Source organism: Stenella coeruleoalba, assembly GCF_951394435.1.
Source record: "Stenella coeruleoalba genome assembly, chromosome: 8".
NCBI classification, from domain to species: Eukaryota; Metazoa; Chordata; class Mammalia; order Artiodactyla; family Delphinidae; genus Stenella; species Stenella coeruleoalba.
This window is the reverse complement of record NC_137154.1, coordinates 70241251-70266096: the sequence shown is the minus strand read 5'-3', so window position 1 is coordinate 70266096 and position 24846 is coordinate 70241251. Positions and strand designations below refer to the sequence as shown.

The 24846-nt window shown below is 49.9% G+C and overlaps 1 protein-coding gene across 2 annotated transcripts in view; it reads right to left on the bottom strand.

Annotated features, from left to right (window-relative positions):
• Positions 1 to 2719: 2719 nt before the first annotated feature.
• AMOTL1 (angiomotin like 1) overlaps positions 2720 to 24846 on the bottom strand; it is a 133072-nt gene continuing 110945 nt past the window's right edge. For both annotated transcript variants that reach the window (XM_079928746.1, XM_079928745.1), the window contains exons 8-13: positions 23942 to 24091; positions 17996 to 18186; positions 14281 to 14406; positions 12981 to 13207; positions 9669 to 9944; positions 2720 to 8584 (exon numbers count right to left, since the gene is read on the bottom strand). In XM_079928746.1, coding sequence (XP_079784872.1) covers positions 8478 to 8584; positions 9669 to 9944; positions 12981 to 13207; positions 14281 to 14406; positions 17996 to 18186; positions 23942 to 24091 — 1077 coding nt within the window. In that variant the 3' untranslated portion in view covers positions 2720 to 8477. The remainder of the gene's footprint in view (positions 8585 to 9668; positions 9945 to 12980; positions 13208 to 14280; positions 14407 to 17995; positions 18187 to 23941; positions 24092 to 24846) is intronic.

Sequence of the window (24846 nt, the reverse complement as noted above, 5' to 3'; positions counted from 1 at the left end):
GGCAGGAGGATCCTGAAATTGTCCAAGTGAGAGATGAGGTCTGGAGCTAAGGCCGTGAGGATGGAGAGAATGAAAGGAGAGAAACAACATGGGAAGGTGGAGTGCGTAGCCAGGAACAGGGGACGGGAGGGAGCAGCCCCGATGCCCAGCAGAGGTGACGGAGAGGATGGCACGGCGAGCAGAGCACAGAGGTGGAAGGGAAGGCACCAGGTCTGGACCAGGTCTGAGGAGACCCACACAGAGATGTCCGTCAGGGACAATCCAGGACTCATCTGACCAGAAATAAAAGGCACTTCCGTTTTACCCTCAGCATCTCTGGACCGCAGTTCTGTGGGCTCAGGTTGTGCCTGAGGAAAAACAAGAGTGGGACCCCAGCCCGAAAGTGGGCCCTGCGACCACATCTACCTTGGGTCCCTTCTCTCTGGTGCCGCCCCCCAAGTGCACCTGCGTCAGTACACAGTCAAGCCGCTCTACGTTAAGTCCTCATCTTGCAAAGAGACCAGAGGCTTGGATCAAGCCCGTCCATCCACACAGGCCTTCTGCTGGAAATACATTTCTGAAAAGAGCCATTTGCCTATCGATTCTCTTCTCTCTATAAAGTGTTTTCTTTTTTTCAACTAGCCACTTGCCTACCAATTCTCTCTATAACTATTAAAACCAAAAACAAGCAAACAGACCATTAAAAATAAAAGCCACTAAAGTCAAAGGCCACGATGCAGTACAGGAGAGAAGGATGGGGACCTAAAGCAAGCCGGCCTGGGCCGGACATGCAGCCCGACACGCACTGCACTTCTCGTGAGCCTACTTCCTCATCTGAAACTCAGGGATGAAGATGCCTTCACCTACCTTGGAGGTTGTGAAGGTGAAGCAATATTCCAAAGCCAACTCAATAAATGTTAGGTCCTTCCTCCCTCAAACAGTCAGAGGGCTGAAACCAGTCAGGATGTGAAGTTCCGTAGTATGTTTCCAACACTAGGACTAAGGTTCACATTATTTTACTCCAAATTACCCAGCTACATAGCCTGTGAGCCCTGTATTCTCTGTTTTCACATCAGGAACTTGGGAAGAGTCACCCTTTGATAGAAATCCACACCACATGGGAAGGGTCTCCTTCTGAGCTGCATAAGGGGAGAGTTTTGAGGGAGACAGACTCGCTAAGACAGAACATCTACCTGCCAAGAACAGGGCAGGTAAAGGAGGCACATCGCAGACATGGCTGTGCCTGATAAAAGGGCCACAGAAACAGGAAAACGGCAACATTCTTTAAAGACCTAAAGCTCCTTTTATTTCATCACCGAGCTTTGTATATTTTAAGAAAGGAATTTCAGAACTCCTGATTTATTTCTCACCTGGGGCGTAACTCCTGATTACAATGAGCCCAGGCAATGTAAAAGGCATTGCTCCCATTCCCCGCAGTGCAGAGGCCCCAGCCCGGGATCCAGGACAGAGGCCTGGGCACCTCCCACAAGTGGCAAGCACGGAGTCAGGGCAGGGAGATGGCAGAGGTGGATGCCAGCTCAGAAGGGTCCTCATCTGAGCCCTGAGGCATGCGGGGCCTCCAGCTGTCTTTCCGTAGTAGTCCCGGGAGGTGGAGGCTGGGGAGCTGCCCAGTTTGCCCTTTACTCTCATGAGTCACATCTGCACACGTGCAGGGATCTGGGGGTCCCTGCAGAGAATTCCTTTGGGTAGAAGGCAGGACAGGTCAGAACCCAAGCTCCCAGCCCCTACCCACCTTTCACTGCAAGTGCACGGGCTCCTGGTCAGGTAGATCTGGGTTCAAATCCTGCCATCGTTCGCACGTTACTTGCCCAAGGTTGTTTCAGCCTCAGTTTCCTTGTCTTTAAAATGGGGATGCCCAGGTTGTTGTGAGGACTGAAGACGGTAATGCGTGCAAACCACACCGGCCGTCCCTGGGGGACAAGAGGTGCATCCCTCGCTCTCCTTACACTCACATTTAGGAAGCTCTACCCATGCTCGGGCCAGGGGTGGGCGCGAGAGGCTTCTGCTCGGAGAGACACAACTAGAAAACAAACAGAGGGCACCTCGCCCTCCCCAGCAGTGTTCCCAGGTCACTGTCCCCTTCGGGCGGAGGAGGGGGGGACCCTTCACTCGGGGACTCTCATGGAATTTGTCCCTTTCTCCTGCTTCAGCCACTGTGGCTCCCACCTGAATTTCACCACTTTACCATGTGACTTCTTTCTACCAAAGCCCCCCACGTTTCCTGTGACCCCAAGACACTAAGAAGGCAGCGACATCTGCCACGTCCATCATGGGGCACAGAGACGCTTCCGACTCCAGCTCAGACTCAGGGCCCAGACTGCTGGGGTAAATTCCTGAGTGACGGTGGTCACTGGCAGGCCCTGAACCCAGGATCGCCCAAAGAGGACACTCAGATGTGATCAAAGTGGCCACCGTCTCCCGCGCCCACGTCCCCGGCGTTTCCTCCTTCTGTATTTGTCTGGAGGGGTGGGTGGCAGGGTGGACGGCAAGTTCCAGGGGTTTGGATGACTCATTTCCTCCTGGGATCAAAAGCATGAGGCCCACAGGGGCTGGGGGGAGGGAGGGGGGCACGCGGGATGCCTCTTGCCTCTGCAAGCCAAACAGCAAGTGAGGCTGCTTCCAGCAGTAACATGAAATGAAATTCAACCAACATTTACTGAGCACCTGGTATATAAGTTCCTTGGGACAGAAAAGAGCAAGCGTGAGGGAGAGAGCCATTTTATCCATTTATTATATACAATATTAAGGCACAAGTTTAAGCAGCAAAGAATATGAAAATCTTTGGCTGACCAACAGTATCAACATTTGCTGTGAGGGACATGCCGTCTTCTTGGATTTCCCCACTCTGGACACAGACCCATCTGGCCGTGCAGCTCTGCACCCTCCACCTCTGCTTCAATACAGACTAGCACATCGAAGATGCCAGAATCTTACAGCAGAGTCTGCTGGAGGGAACACGCACACGTCACCAAGCAGGGCGGTGACACACATAGCTGGCGGGAAGTGTGGCGGCGCCCCGGCCGTTGGTGCTTTGCTGAGGTGGGTGCATGGCCTGCCCAGCCTCACAGAATGTCCCAGATTCTGCATGAGCCTCACGCGGAGAAGGAGCCTCCCCTTCCCCTCCGCAAAAGGGGAAAACACCTTAATTCAAAGAAAATCACTATGGATCAATTTGCTTACATTCCGGTTTGTAATAAATACTTACAGGTGTCTCTATGTGAACGGAATCTTAGGCAAACCACATGTAAACACACCACTGGGCACCAAAACTTCAGGAGCTGATACAAGAAAATACTGTATATGTACTTCATTATATTGAAAAAACAATATTTTAATTCCGTGAGGAAGCGAAGTTTCATGACAAAGAAACACCTCAGTCTTGGCCTAACATGACAATAACATGCACTTAAGTCTAACAGGGTTTTACAGAATTCCTACTGGAGGCGGCGACTCGTGAATGTGTACTTACACCCGCGTGTACGCAGAGACGTGAACACATACAAGGCGTGGCAAGGGAGCAGGCTTTTTACAACGAAGCGTCTGGAAGGTACATGTACTAACGATGACTGTCCTCCTTTGAAGTGGTCACTCTGAGAGCCTCTGAGGGTCCAAAGACTCATCCCCCAGAAACATCTTACGGACTTCTTTCAAAGGAAAAAGCTAAAAGGATGTGACTTACCTTAATCACCTATCTTTATTTATCCAACTGAGTGAATGACTTGGGATTATTTCCAAACTTAAACCTGCCTTCAAAGGATGATGCTTTCTCAACTCTAAGGATAACCAGAGGAACATGCCAGGCCCCCAGATCCATTCTAACAGAGGCGTCTGCAAAATGTTTCTACTTAGCACGGCAGTAATCAGCACAGAGTCTCGCAAAGGGTCACCTCTTAAGCAACGTGGGGTGAGATGAAACACTTGCATCTTCTGGATGTTAAGAAAAGAAACTCGACATACAACCTCACAGTCACACCTCCTATGTACGCACTGACATATACATGTCTTTATACCATTAAATTACCAGATGAGAGAAGGGGATACTACTACTTAAAAAGGACAGAAAAAGATTGCTCATTATTGACAGTTCCAGAAGAAATCCATTTACTGAAATGCTGACTTTTCCATGCTCCCAGCTGGTCAGCTTCTGGTAATTTCTTAATTACTCTGCGCATCTCCCACGGGGCCACACACCAGAGGCAAACCCATTAAACAATCCTCATGTCGAATGAAGACGTTTTAAACCCACTGATTGATTAGCAAGAAAAAAGAAGAGAAAACCAACATTTATAAAGCGTATACCATGGCTGTGTCAGACTTGGAGAGGAGAAGCAGGCAACTGTGGACTGGACCTTCTCTGTTTAAGAACACTTGCCCGGCTCCCTTGTACCACCGTCCTCCAAGGCTTAGGAGGAGTGTGAGACCACTGGGGGCAGAGAGAAGCATGCCCCGCCGGCACCAGTGCAGACACGCAGCAGGACTTTGTTCTGGAAAACATACCTCTTTGCTCAGCTCCCAGCAGCCCAAGCGTGAGTTCCCTGCCTCAAAACCTTGCAACTCCTCCACCTTGCAAGTCTCCACAGCCCCCCGGGCGCTGCCCCACCTGACGTCTGTGTTCACATCAGTCCCTGGGACTCAGGCTGCTGTAGGGAGAATTTCTCTTGCCATCAGCTACGGACAAGGATGCAGGAGCCACCTGCAATTGCTAGCGCTCAGCATCCTAGGGACACAGGAGGCTGCGGGCAAACCCAGGAGAGAACAGCAGTGATGGCTGGCTTCTCTGCAGGGGGCATTCCAACAGCCTCCCCGCTGAGCCACAGAACCAACGAACTCTCTCTTCCAAGTTCACAATCCATTGGGAGCAACTGTCTCGATCCAACCCAAGTCCTGTGTAGTCAAATGCACACATAGGTTCCAAACAGCAAGTTCTGCAAAACTGAAGAAGAGAGACATGCCTCCACTCTCTGCCCTCCAACCCAAGCCCTGGGAGGGACGTGGCAGCCCTGTCCTGCATGCCTGCTCCAAGCAGACTGGGCATGACACTGTGGCTGGCTTCCCAACTCTGGGAAGCAGAAGAAAAGCTAAGAAGAAAAAGCTAAGGAAAGGTTCTGCACACGCTCTGAAATTAGTGCCCAAAAGCAGCAACATCTCTGCTGCATACAGTACCCCGGGCAGCACGCAGAAACCGCCAGGTGACACACTGAAGGAAGAAGCGGAGTTACTCCAGCACGTCACCACACAAGGCCAAGGCCTTTACCCTTCACCCTGAGACAGGGCTCGCGAGTTCATTATCAGACACCACTGAAAAGTTCTGGAGAAGGCCTGGCCTCTGGACCACTCGCAAGTAAGTGCTTTTTAAACAGACTTTGTGGTCCTGCTTACAACGGAACACAAAGACTCCTACCTATACCTGTGTTTATGGGCAGTTCTAGCAGTTCTGGGCTTTAGTCCTATTTCTTAGCTCCCGGGGTGGCAAGGGGGCAGGAAGAGATATGTGTGTGTGTGTGTGTGTGTGTGTGTGTGTGTGTGTGTGTCTAGGAGTGCACACATCACATGGAGGGGACAGAGCGGGTCAAGCCGTGGCACTTATCATCCCCAAGTCAGAGGCAGTCCAGCCTGTGGCGAAGGCACAGCTCCTCTCCCAAAGCCTCGGCTCAGATCCCAGCCTCTCCTGGGGGAGGGACTTGACCTCCTGAGCCCCAGTTTCCTCCTCTGTGAAACAAGGATGATAAACTCGCCCCTGCTCCCATGTGGTCTGAGGACTCATTAAAAGGGACTTACCCCAGTGCTTGCATACAGTTGGCACTAAAAAAACGGAGCTAGGATTATTTTCTGAAAATCCAGTGAGATCATATATTGTCAACGGCCAGAACACACAGTGGGAGTTCAGTAGCTGCACTTCTCCTAAATGCAAGCAAGGCTTCGAGCTATGAAGATGAAAAGTGTCAGGGCCCACAGAAGAAGACACTTCAAAACTATAGGTCCCTCTTCTTACGGAGGAGTCTTAGCAGGTTAGAAGAAAGAAAGATTAAGGACTACAGCACCACTGAAAAATGGTGACGTCTGTGTTTGCATTCTGACAATTAACACGCCTGGCAACTCGGGGGACCAAGGAAGGCGAATGAGCCTTGTGCCTGAGCTGCCAACGAGATGTGCTGGGGCATAAAGATGAGGCTTTGCGGGAAACTGGGCTGCGGCTGTCACTCTCACCCGTTTCTAGGGGACACAGCCCATGTTTGGGGTAGCCCAGACACGGATGATGGGGGCTCGCAGAGGTGACGTGCCCTCTTATTTCTAGACGTTTTCTTTCCATCCCCCACGTTAATCAGGGGTCAAAGTGTCCTTAAGAGAGTTAGTTGCCATCAACTGAGCCTCATCACCTATAAAAAGTGATGGGGAACTGAGACTGAGACGGAGATCCCTCTGCCCCATCCCTGCCCCGACGTGTCCATACTCACCTGGCCCCCACACCAGCCATGGGGCCTCACCGCTCCCTCCTCACACCCAGGGCTGCTCTGGTTTCCCAGGCTGCACAGTCCTCAGCGATGCTTAACGCAGGACCGCAGAAGGCAACAGGCGTGATGCACGGCGCCTACCGCAGAGCAGGGCTTGAGCAGCACCCGTTCTGCTCACTCTCCTGACCACTAGGCGGCTCAGAGGCCCCCCGGGCAAAGCCATCGGTTTCCTTCCCCAACTCTCCGTCTCCAGCTCACACCTCTGTCATCCTTCCGCCACCTCAATTTGGGAAGGCTTCACCCAGGTTACACTCCAAAGACCAACTCTAAAACGAGCCACCCAAGCAAAATTTCCTAAGTGATGCTGTCTTCAGGGCTTCATCTGGGTGGGACTTGAAAAAGCCTCAGACCTGGGGCTTTTTTTCTTTTTTCTTTCCTTAAGTAAGCATGAGGAAAGGGAGCTGGGAAAACACAGATCCGGCTACCCTGCAGGGAGAAAACTATCAGGGCCCTGCGTGAGCATCTGACGGCCTGACTAGCTTCTCTCTTCTGATCCAGCCCCTTCTAGATTTGTAAAGAAAGCCGATATCTGAGTATCTGAGGAGTCAGATGGGAAACCTTACAGCACAGGGATGAGGCCCACGACCTCACTCACTCCTGGCTCTTTGACCTGGTGTTTCCGTCTTACTTTGGACAAGTTGCTCCCAACTGAAATCCTGAAAAACCTGACCACACTGTATAGATACTGGCCTGTTAGGTTACAAAGCAAGTTCCTGGCAGGGCAGAACTGATGTGCTGACACACACGTGCTGACGGTCACAGAGTCTGCGCGCTCATCAACAATGCCCAGAGGGATGCGAGGGGCGGGCAGAGCGGTGGCCACAAACCGTAGAAAGCGGGAGTGCCTGGGGAGATTCTAGATGCCACCAAGTCAAGTGTCACTCGCTTCCCGGAGTGCAGTCCTGAAAGTCCTACCTCAACAGAGCAATGAGGTGGAGATACCAAGCTCCACCCAAGAGCTGATGTGAGAGAGAAGAAAGTCGGGGCCGTGAGCTTAATGCAGGACGTCACAGGGCTCATGGATCTTCCGCCTAGTCGGAGCTTCCCTAGTTCATGGCCAGAATGAGATCAACCACTGCAGCCCAACTCCTCAAAGGTGGAGGAAGCAGCCAGGGGACCCGCCATGCGGCTTTGTCCCACCGGTCACGATGAATGATGAACGTTCAGTTACTGCTCTGATAAACCCCAGAACAAAGGAATTCTGTCATGGCTTGTTGCAAAAGGGAAAAAAAAAAGGAAGAAAAAAAGGGTAAAATTAAAGAGTATGAAGCAGAGACAGAGGTGAACTCAGAGAAGTGAGGAAGGAGGCACACCAGGACCAGAAAGCTCCCGTCCTGTTTAGAAAATACTGCTCAATCCAGAAAAGCTAAGATGTCCAAACCAAGCAGGTAATGAGGTGAAGATGGCCTTTTAAATTCCCCATCACCCTGGACATGTCTCCTCCCTGCCACACCCACACGCATTCACAGGACACCCCATGGAGGGCACAGGTGAGATTATTACGTTATATCAAGACGGACTCTCCGAGATTCCTAGGAGGTTCTTCTGAAACAAAACAAGCTAAGAGGCAAGGAGAATGGGCGTATTTCAAGGAAGATCCATGCCCAGGTTTATCTGTTTATAACCAGAGAATGGGTGTACACAGACCCTCCCCAAGAGAGACATTTTCTGTACAACGGAAAAATTCCATTTCCTATTTCTTCTTTGTTTCCAAACCTACATGCACCTTCTCTCTTCCACCATATGCAGTAAAAATCCACGACATCCTCTTCATTTTCAGTCATGTAGGCCTCCTGCTTTTGTTTTGTTTTTAACATTTATAAAAAGTGTTCTCATGAATCTGAAATCCTGATCAGTTCAAATCATTCCTGATTTCCCATCCACAACCTTCTTGATCTTTCTTTCTCTTTGCCACGTTCCTTGCTCATCAAAGTTCTGTTGCAAAATTCAACAGGGATGCCGGTGTTAGATTAGAACTTCCATCATCTCCCCGTCAGGGAACTCGGGCTTGTGGAGCAAGCTGCTGACGCGACCTTTGTGGTCAGGTGACTTCCCGTGGCCGGGAGAATTCTCTGCCAGACAGAAGGGACACATTAGCAGCCTGTTCCCCAGCAGGAGCACAGCCTTCCCAGCCCTCTCTAAAACGGAACCATTTAAGTACCACCCCTCACCATCGGTGCATGCAGGTAAGGCCGTAGTGCCCAGCCCATGGTGGACCAAAGCTAAATGACTGGCCCTGGGATTCGGACACAAAGAACAGAACTAGGACGTGATGGGAGAGGTCTGCATGGGTGAAAGTGGCATCGGGACTTGGTGCGGAGCCCTCACCCCCGCTCTCCTCCTCTCCTCCAAACTATCACGTGCACGCCACGAGCCAGGTCCTTGTCACATGTTCCCTGCCTTCCTTGCAGAAGAGCATTCCAAGGATTAAATCTCCGAAAATAACATTGTGTTTACTTGTCTCTTTTGGAGGATAAACACAGGGAACCCCTTTGGAGGAAACAATTCATTTATGCCCAGTAGCTCCCACCTCCTCCTCACCCCATGACTACGAACAGTCCAAAGCCACTTCTGGACTCATCGCCAAGCTCCTCCTAAGCTGTCTTCTCTTAAATATTTGACGGCAACTCCTTAGAACTGGCCTGAGTACTGGGCCAGTTCGCCTACTTTAAATCTACCTTCTCCTTCAATCAGGAGGTGCTCTCGACCCCGAATCCTTGACGAGTAAACACCTTGAAGGCAATGTCTTTGTACCTGTTGGTCTTGATGGACCTGGTGGGGACTGGTATCAGCTCTCAAATATACTGGGGGCGGAGGGGGGGGCCGGGAACTAATTCCCTAACGTCCCCTGGAGCGTCTGTCTGCACACCTTCTGGGGAAGGGCTAGTTACAAAGCATACACTAAAAGGACAGATGCAACTTGTGGACTCCTTTAAATGGTACTAAGTGAGGAGTCTCTACACACATTTTAATTCCAGAATAATAAAGGGCATGCAGAGCCTAAATGCATTAGGGTAACCATAATCATAAGATAACCCATAAAGTCAGAGTTGACTGGGAGCCCTGCTCCCTCCCCAGCTCAACGAAAGCCTCCCCCGCTCAGGCCAGGGAGCGCTGAGGATCCCCGGAGCGTGAGAGGAGGTGGGGACCTCATACCCAGCTTCTCTGCCGTGCCCTTGGCCGCTGGGTGCTTCAGGACCGGGCTGTTGGAAGGGGTTCCGCTCAGCCGGCCGCGCGTGGGCAGGGAGGCCACACCGGGCCAGAAGAGCTCGGCGCTCTTGTCCGTCTGTGTGCTGCTGTCCTTGCTGCCTGTCTTCGCGTGGGCGCTGCTGGCCGAGGTGACAAGGGCCGCAGGAAATAGCGCTGTGGCAGGCGGGGTGGGCAGCACGGGGGCGGATGCGTGTTCATGGGGCTCCTTCCCCAGCAGCAACCCTGAGGGCAGAAGAACAGCTTTTTCAATGCCATTCTTTAAAAACAAAAACAAAACACCTAGTCTGGGGGGGGGGAGGAGTTGTCAAGTAAATTGGTTCTAATATAACGTGACAAATGATAGGACACTATTATTCTCAGGGTGCTATGGAAGAATGAAGAAGAGGCACCTTATAGGCAGAGTGTCGAGGGGTGAGGGCATTCCTGCAAAGTGTTCTAGAGGCGACGCTTGCTTTACCTAATATGGCCCAGGAGGGCTAGTCCTGGGCAGTGGCTGTGTGCTTCAGAAAACCTGAAGGCTTCCCTGCTCCTAGACACGGTCCCATCAGCCTGATGCTGTGCCTAAGAGCCCCTGACACCCCTCCACTCTTGGTAACGGATGGTCTCCTACAGGCCCCGGGTCAAAACAAACACGCGTCCTGGTCAGGGCAACACAGAGCTGTGTACAGTATTCCCCAGAGAGATCCTTGCAATGGAGAGCCATGTCCTCCAAGAAGCAGAAAGCCAGCTGGGCTCCTGGGAAGGACCACTCAGCCCTCTTCTCCCTCCCTGCCCGCCCCAAGAGCAGAGAGGCTGGGGCAGGAAGAGGGCGGGCTGGCTGGGGAAAAGGGAGGCATGATGCGCTGTGGTGTCCCTTTTCCTCAATGTCTTCCTACAAAGCTGGACAGAACAGTCACTGTTATGATGGTGAAATACAGCCCACGTTCAGAACAGTGCCAGCACTCCAGAACACTAGCCTGTAGAAAATGCGGTAAGCACAATCGAGTGTCTGTTCACTTATTTAATGAGCCAGCAATTCATAACGTCTCTTTGCCAGGGCTATTTCAAGATGCCCATTCATAACAGAATGCAACTCAATCCAGTCTGTCTACAGCAACGCTTCTCAAAATGTAATGTGCAGGGCTTCCCTGGTGGCGCAGTGGTTGAGAGTCCGCCTGCCGATGCAGGGGACACGGGTTCGTGCCCCGGTCCGGGAACATCCCACATGCCGCGGAGCGGCTGGGCCCGTGAGCCATGGCCGCTGAGCCCACGCGTCCGGAGCCTGTGCTCCGCAACGGGAGAGGCCACAGCGGTGAGAGGCCCGCGTACCGCAAAAAAAAAAAAAAAAGTAATGTGCCTATCAATTACTTGGATATATTGTTAAGATGAAGATTCAAGTCAGTGGGTGGGGCCTGAGAGTCTGCTTCTCTAAGAAGCTCCCAGGAGAGGGTGGTCCGAGGCTGTGGTCCAAGGACCAAGGGTCCAAGGGTCCCTTGGAAGCCAAGGGTCCGAGGACCACACCTTGAGTAGCGAGGGGCTTTGGCTAGGTGCTTCACACACATCATCTCATTTCATAGGAGGTAGGGCCTGTTGTTATCCTTTGTCTTACAGAAAAGGAAATGGAAGCTTGGAGTAATAAGTATCTCACAGTTAGAAGTATCAATAGCAGAAATGGGATTGGAACCCAGCTATGCCTGCCTTTAAGTCCACTCTGTGTTCTTGCCACCTCATCGCCCTGTCTGGTGAAAAGCCACCGTCTGGCAAGGATGTTCTGTGGAACCAAGTCACTGGCCTGTCTTCTCCCCTGGGAGCCCCTGAGCCATCAGGAAGGTATGTGTCATCACCTCTACCTCCTTCCAGAGCCCCTCGGGCAAGAGACTGCGGAAACACTTTGGGGACTGTGCACTGTACCTTTGCGAATTGACCGTGTGCCTCTGCCTGGAACCTCAGAGGGCCCCGCTCTGTTTTTGTGACACGTGGACACCAATCACAATAACGAGGAGGAACACCAGTGCAGAGAACACAGCAACTCTTCCCGCAGCCGGGTCCTCTGGCTCCCAGGCCTGGTTGAGACACATCAGATGCTAAGGGTACAGGCACAGACCCCAGGGAAATGCCTGCCTGGGTGGATGTCACAGACTGGCCTCTGCCAGGGAGGTTTCTATGCGAGCTGCGCACATTCAGACTCCCCTACCAGGCCTGCCTGAGCGCCGCTTCCAAGGCTCTCTAACTGGGGTGGGGAGCTAAGTGTCCTTGGGAGGGTCTTTGAAGATCCCAGCTGCTGTCCACACACGTCCTCTTTGAAGTGCATTTCCTTGGAGGGCAGGGGCTGCAGAAGTAACCCGTGGGGGAACTTCAAACAGAGATTGTGGCTGGGTGCCTTTGATCACCCCAAGTCTGTCACGTTCGTTCTGGAAGCTCTTATCCCCTTTGGCACGAAGCAGCCAGGCTCCTCTGGGGTTCTGTTTTGAGAAAAACAGGCTCTCGGCTCCTTAGATAAACAAAACACACTCTGAGCCGGGGAAATGCATCAAAGAAGGGCCAGGCCCCTGGGGGTGTGGAGTGCCGGGGACAAGAGCGGAGGATGCGCTGCCTGCGAGCCCGGCGGCTCTGCCGCTTCTCTCCAGACCCAGCCAGCCTCCATCGCCCCAGGAAACGTGTTCATGGCTGAGACCACACGTCTGCAGAACTCTCCTCAACATTCTGCCTGTGTAACAACAATCCAGCCAAACCACTGCCGCCAGAACTTTGCACTCGAGAGCACTGCTTCCTGAGCGCTTTCTCTCCATCATCTCATTTTGCCCTTGCCATGACCCCATGGGGTACAGCAGGGCAGACACCTCCAGGCACCGCCCTGCTCTGCGAGACGCAGAAGCAGAGGTGGAGCAGTCTTACCACTGGTCTGGGGCAGAGCCAAATTCAGAGGCCTGAGGTCTCTGGGTTTTTCCCATTAGAACATTTTACATGAAGGGTCACCTCAGCTTTCAGCAATAACGATGATAATTACGATGTGAATCAACCCGCGGTGAACAAGCGACTCTGGTGGGGTGGTCTTTGCTTCCACCACCAAAGTGTGATTGATCCTTCCCCGCTTTACATACGAGTAAACTGAGGCTCGGCAACACTCAATATTTCTGCTTTCACGAAAGGGTGTCTGAACTCCTTCGGCCAGAGGAGATGCCTCTCAATGTTTGTGTGATGCCTCTCTTCAGTCTCACCTCAGGAGGGGCGGGACTTGCCTGAGGGGGCGGGGCTCGCCTGGGGAGGGGCGGGGCTCACCTATGCTCCCCTTCCAGGTCTTCTCCTCCTTCCTCTCCTCGGCTAACTGGCTGCTGGTGAGCGAGGTCTGGCGGGAGTGAGTCCCAGTGGCTGCAGCGATGGACGGGACAGAGCGAGCGGGCCGCAGGCTGGAGGAGTCCGTCTTCCCGGCGTCTTTACGGGATCGCTGCTGGAGGACCTTAATCATGGCATCCTTCTCTATGATTTTGGCATGGAGATTTTTAATACTGTGTAACAAAACAAAACGGTCATGATCAAAAGCCATTTGGCTAGAATAACATGAACATTTCTCTCAGGATGCCCAGGGACTTTAATTATAATTCAAGGACAGAGAGTTAAGCGCAGTGGAAGTCTTCAGTTACAATCTCCAAATTGCAGAAGACGGATCTTTTGTAGTAGCTGAAAAGGGTGCCCCTTCTCTGGCCCCTCAGGAGACTCTGGGATGTCCTGGGACCCCAAGGACACACAGTTTGAGTGACCACGGCCACCCAGCAGGGACCTCCTGGACTGAACTGTGTCTAGGACCCTGGCAGTGGGAGGCATGGAGAAGCAGTAGGAAAGCACACAGACTCAAGGCTCACACAGGGTGGGCTGCTCAGGAGGGTCCATTTCCCTATTTTCTGAGGAAAAAGAAAAATAGACGGACAGGTTTTCTGTGAGAAGCTGTTTTTTCCTCCCTGAAGGTCAAAGATGAGAATCAGAAAACACGTGAGTTCTTTTCACAATCCAAATAGTAACTTGCTGAGCTTACCAACGACTCAGCCACTCAGTCCTATTTTCACATCTGCAAAATGAGAAGCTCAGCTTCCCAGGGCTCCGCGGGGAGGGCTGGGGGTGGGCGGCAGGCTAGCTCCATTATGTCACCAAGCCCGTTGGACGTCTTGTTTAGTCCATAAGAAGAATGCATTAGCTATATAAGTTCTTTATTTCTGGCTGGAATATATAAATCCTGGCTCAAAATCTCTGAGACTTTGGAATATGATGTTTCCCCTGTCCAGCTGGTAATGTCTAGAATGTTGTAGAGACAGACACCCAGAAAACACATGGGCATCTAAATTCTTGTTATTAGCCTGCATCTGACATGAAATTAGCCCCCAGAGACTTCAGGCTCCAGGCCCGTTGTCGAGTAGACTCTTTCCCTTCTCTCTGGGGCAGGGTGGGAGGGAGAACTCAAGCTTGAAGCTGTTCAGAACAGGAAAGGGCTGAAGTGTGAGTGCAAACATCAGGCTGGCGGCCCCACTGGGGTCTGCAGGGAAGTGCCCAGAGTGGAGCCTGGTGGCCGCGCACAGCTGTCCCTTACGTGTACTCCATGTCCTGACATCTCCTGGTGGCCTGCATCACTTCCCCCTCCTCCTGCCAGATGTGGGCCTCCAGCGAGCTCTCGCCATAGCTGCCGTTCCTCGAGTGGTTGATGATCGTGGTGTCCCTGGCAACACAGGATACACACAGAGAATGACGCTCGTGGGGAGGGGTCCAAGGGTGCCACGCTAAAAGTATCTCTCCACAGACTCCTTCAGCCCTTGCCCTCTCCTAAATCCTGGCCAATTCTCTCCCTAAATTGCTAGAACTAAGGTAGTATCTAAGGAAAACAAAACAAAACCCCCAGATCCAAATCCCCTGCCCCTTCTACTGATGACATTGAATTCTAAGCTATGTGGCGTGCTCTGAATACAGACACTACTGCACATCTACAGGTTTAACCTACTGACATGTGGATACTGATACTACCACAACGGTTAGTATTTCTATGCTTGTAATCTTCCATACTCACTTCTCCTTTCTCACCTTCTCAATCAGAGTTAAAGTTTTATTTCTATTTCTCACCCATATAGCAGCTATTTCAAGTATGTTACAGTCAATGGGGACTCAGTAAATCCTTGAAACGGAGACTGGCCCTCCCGGACAGCGAGGCTCCGGCTGAAGCCCCCTTCACGTTCGCATTCGAGCTCTCACCGCTTTTATGAGCCCCTGCCTAGGATTCAGCTCCGTTCAGAGCGACAACCGTGCTGGGCAGCAGGGCACAAAGATGAGGAAGACACACACCCTGTCCTTGGAAAGTCTAGTCGAGGGGGTAGAGCGAGGGGAGGGACAGACAGAGGGAGACTGCAAAGCAGTGTAGCCGGGAACAGATGCCTGACCGAAAACCAATGGTCAAAGGTAACTGTTCCTCCTGCCACTGGTTTTGTCAATTTAATTACTCCTAATTAACGACGACTGGTAAAAACAAGATAATTGCGCCATCTAAGTGATCCAAGTATGTCTTGGGCTGAAAGGCCCAAAATGTCTCTGATCAGTGAATCTTAAACTAGTAAGAAATCATCCAGCCAAATATTTCACATCCCTTTAACTTCATATTCCAGTGTTACAATCATATTCATATTTAAAATCTTACAGCTCTTTTCTAGAACACCCAAAAAAGCAAAAAAGGGGGCCTTTCTTTTGTCTCTTTTCACAACAGCTATCCATGAACGAGTGATTCCTTCATGCCTGGGCCTGCGTGAAGCATGCTACCCGTGGTATCTCGTTTAGTTCTCTCAGGAACTTGTGCAGGAGGCATTACTATCCTCATTTCAAGATGAACGAATGGGTGACCTTGCGAGAACACCCAGTTAGTGAAGGTGGAAAGGGATTCAAATCCGGATATCTCTGACTCCAAAGTCCACGCCCGTAACCGTCACTCTACGCTCCCAAGTCTCCTGTATCTTCATGAAGAAGGCCTCAGCAAAGGTACATGAATGATAAAATAAACCAGTGAAGAGGGCACATGTGAGAATGTGGCTAAGTGCAAACTGACTGAAAACAAATCAGAAAGCCAAATGACACAGAAAACCAGCGAAATGCTTTAAACATACTGACAAAATTATAAATTCACTGCATGGTACACAAAAATCATCAATATAGGAATTAGTGGCCAGAAACATTTTCAACCGATTTTTTTTTGGAGAATTTAGGTAGAGCTGGAGACAAATTTAAAAATTCATGTTTATAGTGTCAAGGACGGCAGGTACAACTAGACGAAAATGACTTCAAAGGTAAATACACACAGCTCTCAGAAAAATATTACATTACTTTGAAATGCTCAAAGAGTTTCAAAAGCTTCTCCACCCACACAAAATAGGCCCAGCCTCTCAATCTTCTGAACAGTGGTGCCAAAATGCACCGAGACGGCAAAATCAGTTGGTATACAAATATCACTGCCTGTAAACATGAAGTATGTAGCAGTAGCTGAAAAGTCACAAAACTAATGGCCGGAAATAGCCATTTTTACCAATTTTTATGTAGCCATTTAGACCTAGGCAATAAGAGCTTAGAATTTTGACCTTTCTCAAAAATTCTTCCGTTTCCTTTTCTCCCTTTTTGTCAACAGAAAAGCAATGCTGAACTATAGAGGTCTTCTTTGAAAAGAACATTAAGATTGGAGCTAAAAACATGACCTCCTCTGAATTGATTTTTCCCAAGACTGTGGGAAGCAGTGGTCGGTAGAGGGGAGGGTAGTTCCCCATGGAACTGTTAGATGCTCAACAGATACATGTGGAAGCAAAGAATGGGGGAAGGCAGGGATGGTGGAAAGGGTCCCCAGCCATCCATCCATCTATCCATCCAGGACTTCAAACAGAGCAGAGGAGGAGAGCAACAGGGCTGGGTAAATCCCAAAGGATTAGTCTCTGAGGGCAAGAGGTGTTTCCCCTGCTCGAAGGATGACGGCCAAGGCTGGGCCTAGCACAGCGTGAGCGGGGCTGACCATCTGTGCACTCTGGCTGGTTCTACTCACGACATCCCCCCACCCCCATCCTGTGCCCAACCAGGAGTCTCATGCCTCAGACCAGTTCCTTCCCCTACTTCTTTTACATTCAAGTCCCGTTCATCCTAGGACCCCAAGCATGCATTGATCTGATAAATCAAAAGAGCTGAGACAACAATGACCCATAAAGGCCCTGGGTCACGCTTCCAAGGTAACGCACTTACATTGTTATTGGGGCTTTAGTGTCCTCCCAAGGGAATATGGTCTGGTTTCCTGCTCATAACCAGACAAGAAGTATAATTTCCATTTCAGAAACTGGGTAAGTTCTGAATGAAGTGACACTCAGAAAGGCTGGTGCAGTCACACACCTATAGTCCGCAGCAGAGGGACAATTCAATGCTCAATATATTGAATAACTTATGGGTGAAAAGCAGGGCTGGTAGAGCGCACAGCCACGCAAGTCAGGCGAGGTCCAGCGGTCAAGGGAAACTACCTGCTCTTTCAGACAAAGGTAGAGCTTAACGGGATTATTTTGTGAACTATCGAGCATTCCGAGCTAATTTTTAAAGAAGAACTAAGGCTGTGTCCCTGCAACAAAGGAGATAAAGCAACAGAGGTAATAACTGACAGCAGCAGAAAACGACTGCAAACCAAGTGAAATCAGGCTTTAAGTCAGACCAATTTCAACACTTACTACCAGTGTGATCTGGAATAAACCACTGCATCTTTCTAAGCCTCATTTCTTCACCTACAAAATGAGGATAGTAATAGTTCCCACTCTCAGGGCTGTTATGAGGATTGCATATTCTTGTCTGGTCCATGAAACATACCCACTGTTTCAAAGAGCATGAAGTATACTTCCCCAGCATCAGTCTTAAAGATCACGTAGTACTCCGCTGTGTGGATGGAGTTGAAATTATTGAATGAATCCCTCTTGCTGGGCTCTACTCTATTTTAAATGTATTGATGTTTTCAACCACACTGGGATAAAAACTTATATAACTTCAGGCACTTATATAATATAATGGTTTCCTTAAGGTAAATGTCGAGAACTAGAATTTTGGAACCAAGGGAGAGGTACATATTGCCAAAATCATCCTCAGAAACATTATACCACTTTGCTCTCCAACTAGCACCACAGCCACTTTATAATTATTTTTCACTGTTCTCACTCCCTGGGATGCATCCCTGAACCCCTCTGGACACTCTGTGTTTTACACTCTGTGTTTTTCCAGCTGTGCTTTTCCGAGCAGCACAGTTCCACGGGACTCACCTCTCGGCCGCTGCAGTGGCTGCAGCGTTCATGGCGAAGTGCCGGATGGCGCTCTCCTCTACGTACTTCTGCTCCCACTTGGTCATGTCAGCCTCCAGCGCCAGGATCCGCTCTTCCTTCTCCCTTACAAGTTCCATGAGGGCCGGGGCATTGTATTCCGGCAGGCTGGCTGGCTGGCCGTTTCCGTGTTTCTGGAGATGCGAAAGAAGTAACATCTTTTTTTTTTTTTGGCGGTACGCGGGCCTCTCACCGCTGTGGCCTCTCCCGTTGCGGAGCACAGGCTCCGGACGCGCAGGCTCAGCGGCCATGGCTCACGGGCCCAGCCGCTCCGCGGCATGTGGGATCTTCCCGGACCGGGGCACGAACCCGTGTCCCCTGCATCGGCAGGCGGACCCTCAACCACTGCGCCACCAGGGAAGCCCAGGAAGTAACATCTTCATGCTGAATCGGGACTATAAAGTAGACCCTGGGTGGGCAGAGTAACCCACGTGGAGCACGCACGGTTCACCCAGATCCCGCAGCACATTCACCCTTGTTCCCTTCTCCAGCACTGATGACCCGAATGCGGGTGGATTCTGACACCATCAACCTCTATCCCCACTTGCTCTATCTCATTTAATTCTCCGGGAGCTCTATAAAACAGAGAGCATTATCCCAATTTTACAGATGGAAAAACCAAGCTGCTGAGAGACTGAATGAACTATTCCTTGTCTCTAAGCTGATCAGTAGCAGGGTCAGGGTTCAAACCCGAGTCTGTCTGCCTATATCCAGCTTTGCATGACAGGAAGTGGTTTGTCCAATGTCTTCCGGTTAAGTTATACCAAGAGCCAGAACAGGAACAAAGTTTGGCTTCCTGGTCTAGGGCACTTTCTCCAGAGTTCAAGGAAGTGATTCAGCTGTTTGCTTCCCCTGAGGCTGGGAGATAGAATGCGAAGGTACAGGAAGTGGGCGTGAGATGCCTTAAGGGCATGCTTGCCCAGCCTCCCATCTGGGAAACAGAAATTAAGACCTGCCCCAGATGGAAGCCCAACAATCAAAGAGGATTATAAACATGAAAGCACTTAATACACTTTAAAGGGCTAAAACCAAAGTACAGTGTTACCAGAAAAATCTCTAAGGCAAGTCAAGCTCATTTTCCAGCCCCTTCTCTCCATCTGTGTCCATAAGAGAGAAGTGTTATTCGGATAACACAACACAAAGCGGCTGTGTTATCTGAAGAGCTCATGAGCTGAGGATATTCACTTTTCAGATTTTCTCCCTTCTAACTCTGGGATACTATTTCCTCTAAACAGATGACTTAGAGGACAAGGAGGTTTGACTTTCTGGCCAGTGGTGGAGATGGGTCATCTCGGGAACCCGGGGTTAGGAGACCAGTCGGGCCTAAGCTACTCAAGGGGAGAACCATTTCATCCCAGCTCTTCTCTGTCCTGGGACGTGCATTCCCCTCCTATTTCCCAGTGATCACAAACTTGAAATGCAGGGTTGTTTGCAAGGTGAGAGGTACCTTTCACCCTGAACCGCATAAATTACCCAGAGCAACAGCTGGGCATTTGAACTGCACTGCTGGAATCTAATCCCACCAGAAAGAAGAGAACAAACAGGCCTACGGGCTTTTTGTAAACCATATGCTTCTATTTGATTCTTGAAAGCTACAAATACAAGTCATTCTAGGATCCAGTGGTAGCTGGCCAGTGGCCGGCATTTAAGCCGGAATAGACTGGAAAGCGTGTACCTGTCCTCATCAGCCTGCATAGGAAGTCACCGACCCCATCAAGCCAGGCACCCGGCCTCAGGGCAGGAGGACAAACCAACCAGTCCACTGAGATGAGAAACTACCCTGCTTTGAGAAACTTTCCAAGAAAAAGATCCCACAGCCTCACTTAGCTGCCATCTATGTTTTCTATCCAAATCCCTTGTGTTGCCACATCGGCTGGTGACCTGCTCAGGTCCTTAAGAGCTGTTTAAATAAATGCAAGAATTTAGACCCTCAAGAGTTCAGAGATAGCACAGTCTAACGGGTACATACATTGCCCAGAAAAACAGATTAAGGGTCAGGCAGGCCAGCTTTTGCTGCCTGTTCAGCTAGTCACCAAATATTTACTAGGCACGCACCCTGTGCAGGGGATATACCACAGTGACCAATACAGATAAAAATCTTTGCCCTCAGCGTGTTCACCTGGGAGAAAGGCCTAAATTTGCTACATGACCTTAGGCTGGTCTCTTAGCTGCCCTGGACCTTGTTTTGCCCTTCAAGAACATTCCCCACTTCTTTCTTCTACCTCCTAAGACTACTGTGGAAGTAAGATGTGAAAATTACTTTCAGCTCTTTTCCAAAAAGAAAAGATTGTGAGTTCTTAAAAATGTTAATTTTCCTTCCTCTTTTACCATTATTTCTATTTCACTTCCCCCCAACTTCTAGGAATGCTTAAGTACCACACTTTGCCTCCCAAAGTAGGGGGAGATTACTTCTAATAACAGAACCTGTTCATTGAGAGCTGCTCTTTCCTGCTGGTCCTAGTGTCCTGACCTATCTTCCCTCTCCGACCTTCTCAGTCCAGCCACACTTGTCACTTTTTTTTCAATGGGATTGGAAAAGTTGGAGTAACTTGGGCACCAAAGATGCCCTAAGCCATCAAATGACCCTGAAGGTAATGAAGAGAAGAACAACAATGATAGTTATTCTTCCTTCACCAAGTGCTAAGTGTCAGGCACTGTGTAAGTACTTTGTGCAGATTTTCTTATTTTTAGTTACAAGTATATGGTACATATAAGTTATGTGCCCCATTTTAGAGACAAGGAAGTGAAGGCTCAGAAGGATCCCTTTTGTAGTAGGAGGAGAAGGCAGCCTAACCCCCGAGCCTATGCTCTGACTCAGTTCACGATTCCATGCCACTCTGCTCACCTCCAGCCTACCCACCCTTCTGGAAGGTTCCAGAAGAAATAACTTGCAGGAGTAACTGGAGCTCACTTGGGGGCTCTGTGTGGAGAGGGTCGGGTGGACAGGCTCAGCTGTGTCCTGGCGTGGGCCTACGGCAGAGCCCTTGTGTGGGGTGTTGATTCAAAAGTGCTCTAAGCTGTTCTCTCAATGGTCCCTTCAGAATGATTCTCTATGGGAAGAGGCAGGCAGTGTGGGCTCACTGCTTTGTTGAGGGGAGAGATGACAAGGGGCTTTATTTATTTTGTGTGACCTCAGTATGCCTTCTAATGGGGTCAGGTAAATGCCTCGGTGACCCCAGAGTGAAGGAGCAGTGTGCGAGGTGGGTTGCCCACATCCGGGGTGGACACATGTGTGAGCTCCTCAGACTAAATAGAGGAAGCAGATCAGAGAGGCAGAGTTTCTCGGGTGACCCCACGCTCCAGGGTGGATGCTGGTCACCCCTGCTGGGGGCCAGCGGAACTGTGATCACCACACTTGTCCACAGACTCCAGGCAGGAGTTGAACCAAACTATAGTATTGGCCACGTGGAACTATTAAGGTATTTTGGTGGACTTCTTTGTAACAACACTTTTGTCTTTTCTGGTTATAGAATAATGGATGCTCATTGGTAAAATGAGAAAACGAAGTATTAAAGGAAAAAATAAAAAATAATACTCATCTTTTTAATGAGTAGGCAAACGCAGGGAAAAGTAGGGAGATCCCCAAGTGCCTTTCATAACAGAAGAGACAGATTAACACTCTCATTAAAAAAACAATTGTAATATTATTTTAAAGAGATGCTGGGCAGCAAAGTTCTGTTTAAAGATTGTCTCCCCCACTCTCTGGTCTCATGTCAGCCGTACACATCTAGGGATCTGCTGTCAGCTCCCGAAGACAAGTCCAAAATGCAAGCCACGTAATTCCCCAGGACAGCCCTGATTCTGAAACTTCTGTCCTCCACAGGCAGCCGAAATCTGACAGCATCCTTTACAAACGGTGGGAAAGCTGCGTTTGCTGCTCTGAGGAAAAAAATGGGCCTGAGTGTGTGTGGGTCTGAGTGTGCATACGGGAATGGTCCTCTGTGGCAATAGAGAAATTTTTCAAATAATGTTTCATTCACATTTCTTCTTGATACACAACAAGGATAATGGAGCTGAGTCTGGTTTCTTTCATCCCCCCCTTTTTTTCTTAAAGAAAAAGACATCTTGCAAAACTAAATGTTGATGATAATGTACAGGAAGACATTCTTATACATTTTGGATAAATTGGTATATTTACTTTGTAGAGTGATCTGGCAATATCTAGTGATGTTTTGCATATCCATTTGTTATCCAGAAATCCCATTTTTAAGTATATCCTCTTGGGAAGCTCTTACATTTTTTTGCAAGGAGACATGTAAAAAGGCAGCTCATTAGAGTACTGCCTGCAACAGCAATACCACTGGCACAAATCCCAAAAGCAATCAATGGGAGAGATATAGTTTAGAATACGTATAGTAGCTGAAATGAATGAAGAGTCTGTTTTCATAGCACTCAAAATAGAAGATCCAGGGATAAGTAATTTAACTATAGGGTGTGGGTGGCACATTAACTGGAAAAGAACATTCTTTTTCGCTGTAAATACTGAGATGTGCCCATTCTGTCAGCCAAAGACTCCTAAATACCCACCAGGTGCCAGCACAGTACCAGACACCAGAGAGCCTGCCCTCCAGTTGGAGAACTTCAGATCTCAATAACGGAGCAACAGAAAATGGCTGAAGGGTGGCCCTGAAATGCCAGAGAATGCGGCACAGGTTAGAAGGATCAGAAGTCCAGAGACAGACTCACTTTTCCCTGTGAGCTATCAACTAAGCCAAGTTGGTAGGGGCCTGGGTGGGCTCCTTGATTTTCTGGGCAATCTCGCTAACACCTCCATCTCCAGCCAAGTACATACGCCCAGAGGGAACTGTGTGCGCTGCCATGAGAAAGGGCTGAGCTGGCCAGAGCATATGCTGTCAAGTGTTTTCAAGTGTTTCAACCATAACCACTATGCCCTATCCACCAGATAATTCCATGGAGTCCTGTCTCGCATTTCCCTGGTTCCAAACTTAGAGCACACTCTTCACCAACTGCACAGAGGGCTTTGCCCACCACGCTGGCTGATGACACACCAGGAGCCCTTGACCCGCTTGTAACGGAGCCCGGCCCAGCTATTGGACTTCTCCTCTTGCCAAGGCCCATGAGGACCCTGGGCTGCGGTGTTTTACTCTGAGTTTATTTGCAGCTGAATTACATGAACAGCTGTTACCAGGAGAAACAGGGAGAGGCAGAAGGACACGGAACTCATGGCCAATATTATTTTCTAGGGATAGTCCTGACTCCTTCCTGTCCTTTACCTCTGAAAACTCACTGATGATCAGGTCCTCCCAATTTCACCCCCGTTCTAGGTCCCCCGTGGATTCCCACTGTCACTACACCCTAGATGACACTAACAGCTTTCGGGCTGGCCTCCCATCTGTTCCTCCAGCCCCTCTTCTGACACCACCAGAGGGCTCCTCTCCTGATCCTACAGGAAAAAAAAAATCCAGTCTCATAACCTGACCAAAAGCCCTCCACAAACTGGACGTTGCCTCCAGCTGGTACGCTCCCCCAGCTGGCTGCCCCCAGCTGTCCTGGACCCACCACGTGCCTCTCATCTCTCTCCTCCACGCATACTCCTCCTCTACCTCTGATGCTTCCCCAAGAATGGCCAACAAACTCATCCTTCGAAGTCCAACTCAAATGTCCTCCGCTATGAAGCCGTCTGCACTCGCATTCCCCCACACCCAGCCCCCAGGGGTCACCACTTTCTCCCTGTCAAGACGTTTGTCTCTCCAGTGAGTGGACTTACTGGTTCCTCCACTGGCCTCTGTGCTGGACCACGGAGGACAGCAAGCTCTCGTTTACCCCTGAATCCTCAGGGCAGAGCGCAGAGCCTGGCGGACAGCGGGTGCTCAGCTCCGTGGCCTTCACAGAACGCATGCGCCAGACTCCGAGGGCCCCGCCCCTCACCTGCTGGGTCCTCAGGGCGTCCAGCTCCCTCTCCAGCCAGGTGCGCAGTCTCCGCTCCATCTGCTCCCGCTTCTCGCAGGCTGACTGCAGCTGGGTCAGGGCCTGCTGCAGCTTCTCGACCTTCTCCACGTATGCCTGCTTCTCTCGGAGCTGAGTGGAGGAGGAGAGGAAAAGGGAACACGGAATTTGGACAGTGATCCTCAAAGCTGGGGTGAAGACTGGGGGTGTGTGTGTCAGAGTACCTCGAGATGCTATTTAAACTACAAGTGCATGTACCTTCTCCACTCCTATCCCTCAGGTGTGCTGGGACAGAAAAGATTTAGACGAAGGCCACCAGTTACACCTAAATCAGCTGGGATGCTAGGAACTGAAGACCCTAACAGGCCACCTGCTTTCAGTCATTTATACAGCTCTGAGCTCAATCCATGGTTATTGCTGAGTCATTATAGCATCAGCAGGCATTGGAAATGAGGTTAATAAAGATTTTTTAAATGTTATAAGGAAATGCTTATTCTATAATGTTAACTGAAAAATCCAGAATCAAAAATTATATACATTAACACAACTATGCCTGCCTATCTATCATCTATGTATGAAAAAAGACTGAAAGGAAATAAAAGCATCAACTGTGTTTGTCTGTATGGCAGAATAATAATTTCTCATCTTCTTTACTCTCTTCTGTATTTTTCAAATTTTCTATAACTACCAATTACTATTAGAAAAACTGTGACGGTATATATTTATGCATGTGTACCCATTTGTGTATGTGTGAATGAGTATGACAATATCTGATTATAGATACTTGTGGAGTAATTTCCTCCTAAAGATTTCAGAGCCCTTTATGGACGACAGCCCTGGAGAGACGGGAAAGGCCTAATGAACACGCAAACCACACAATCACTGAG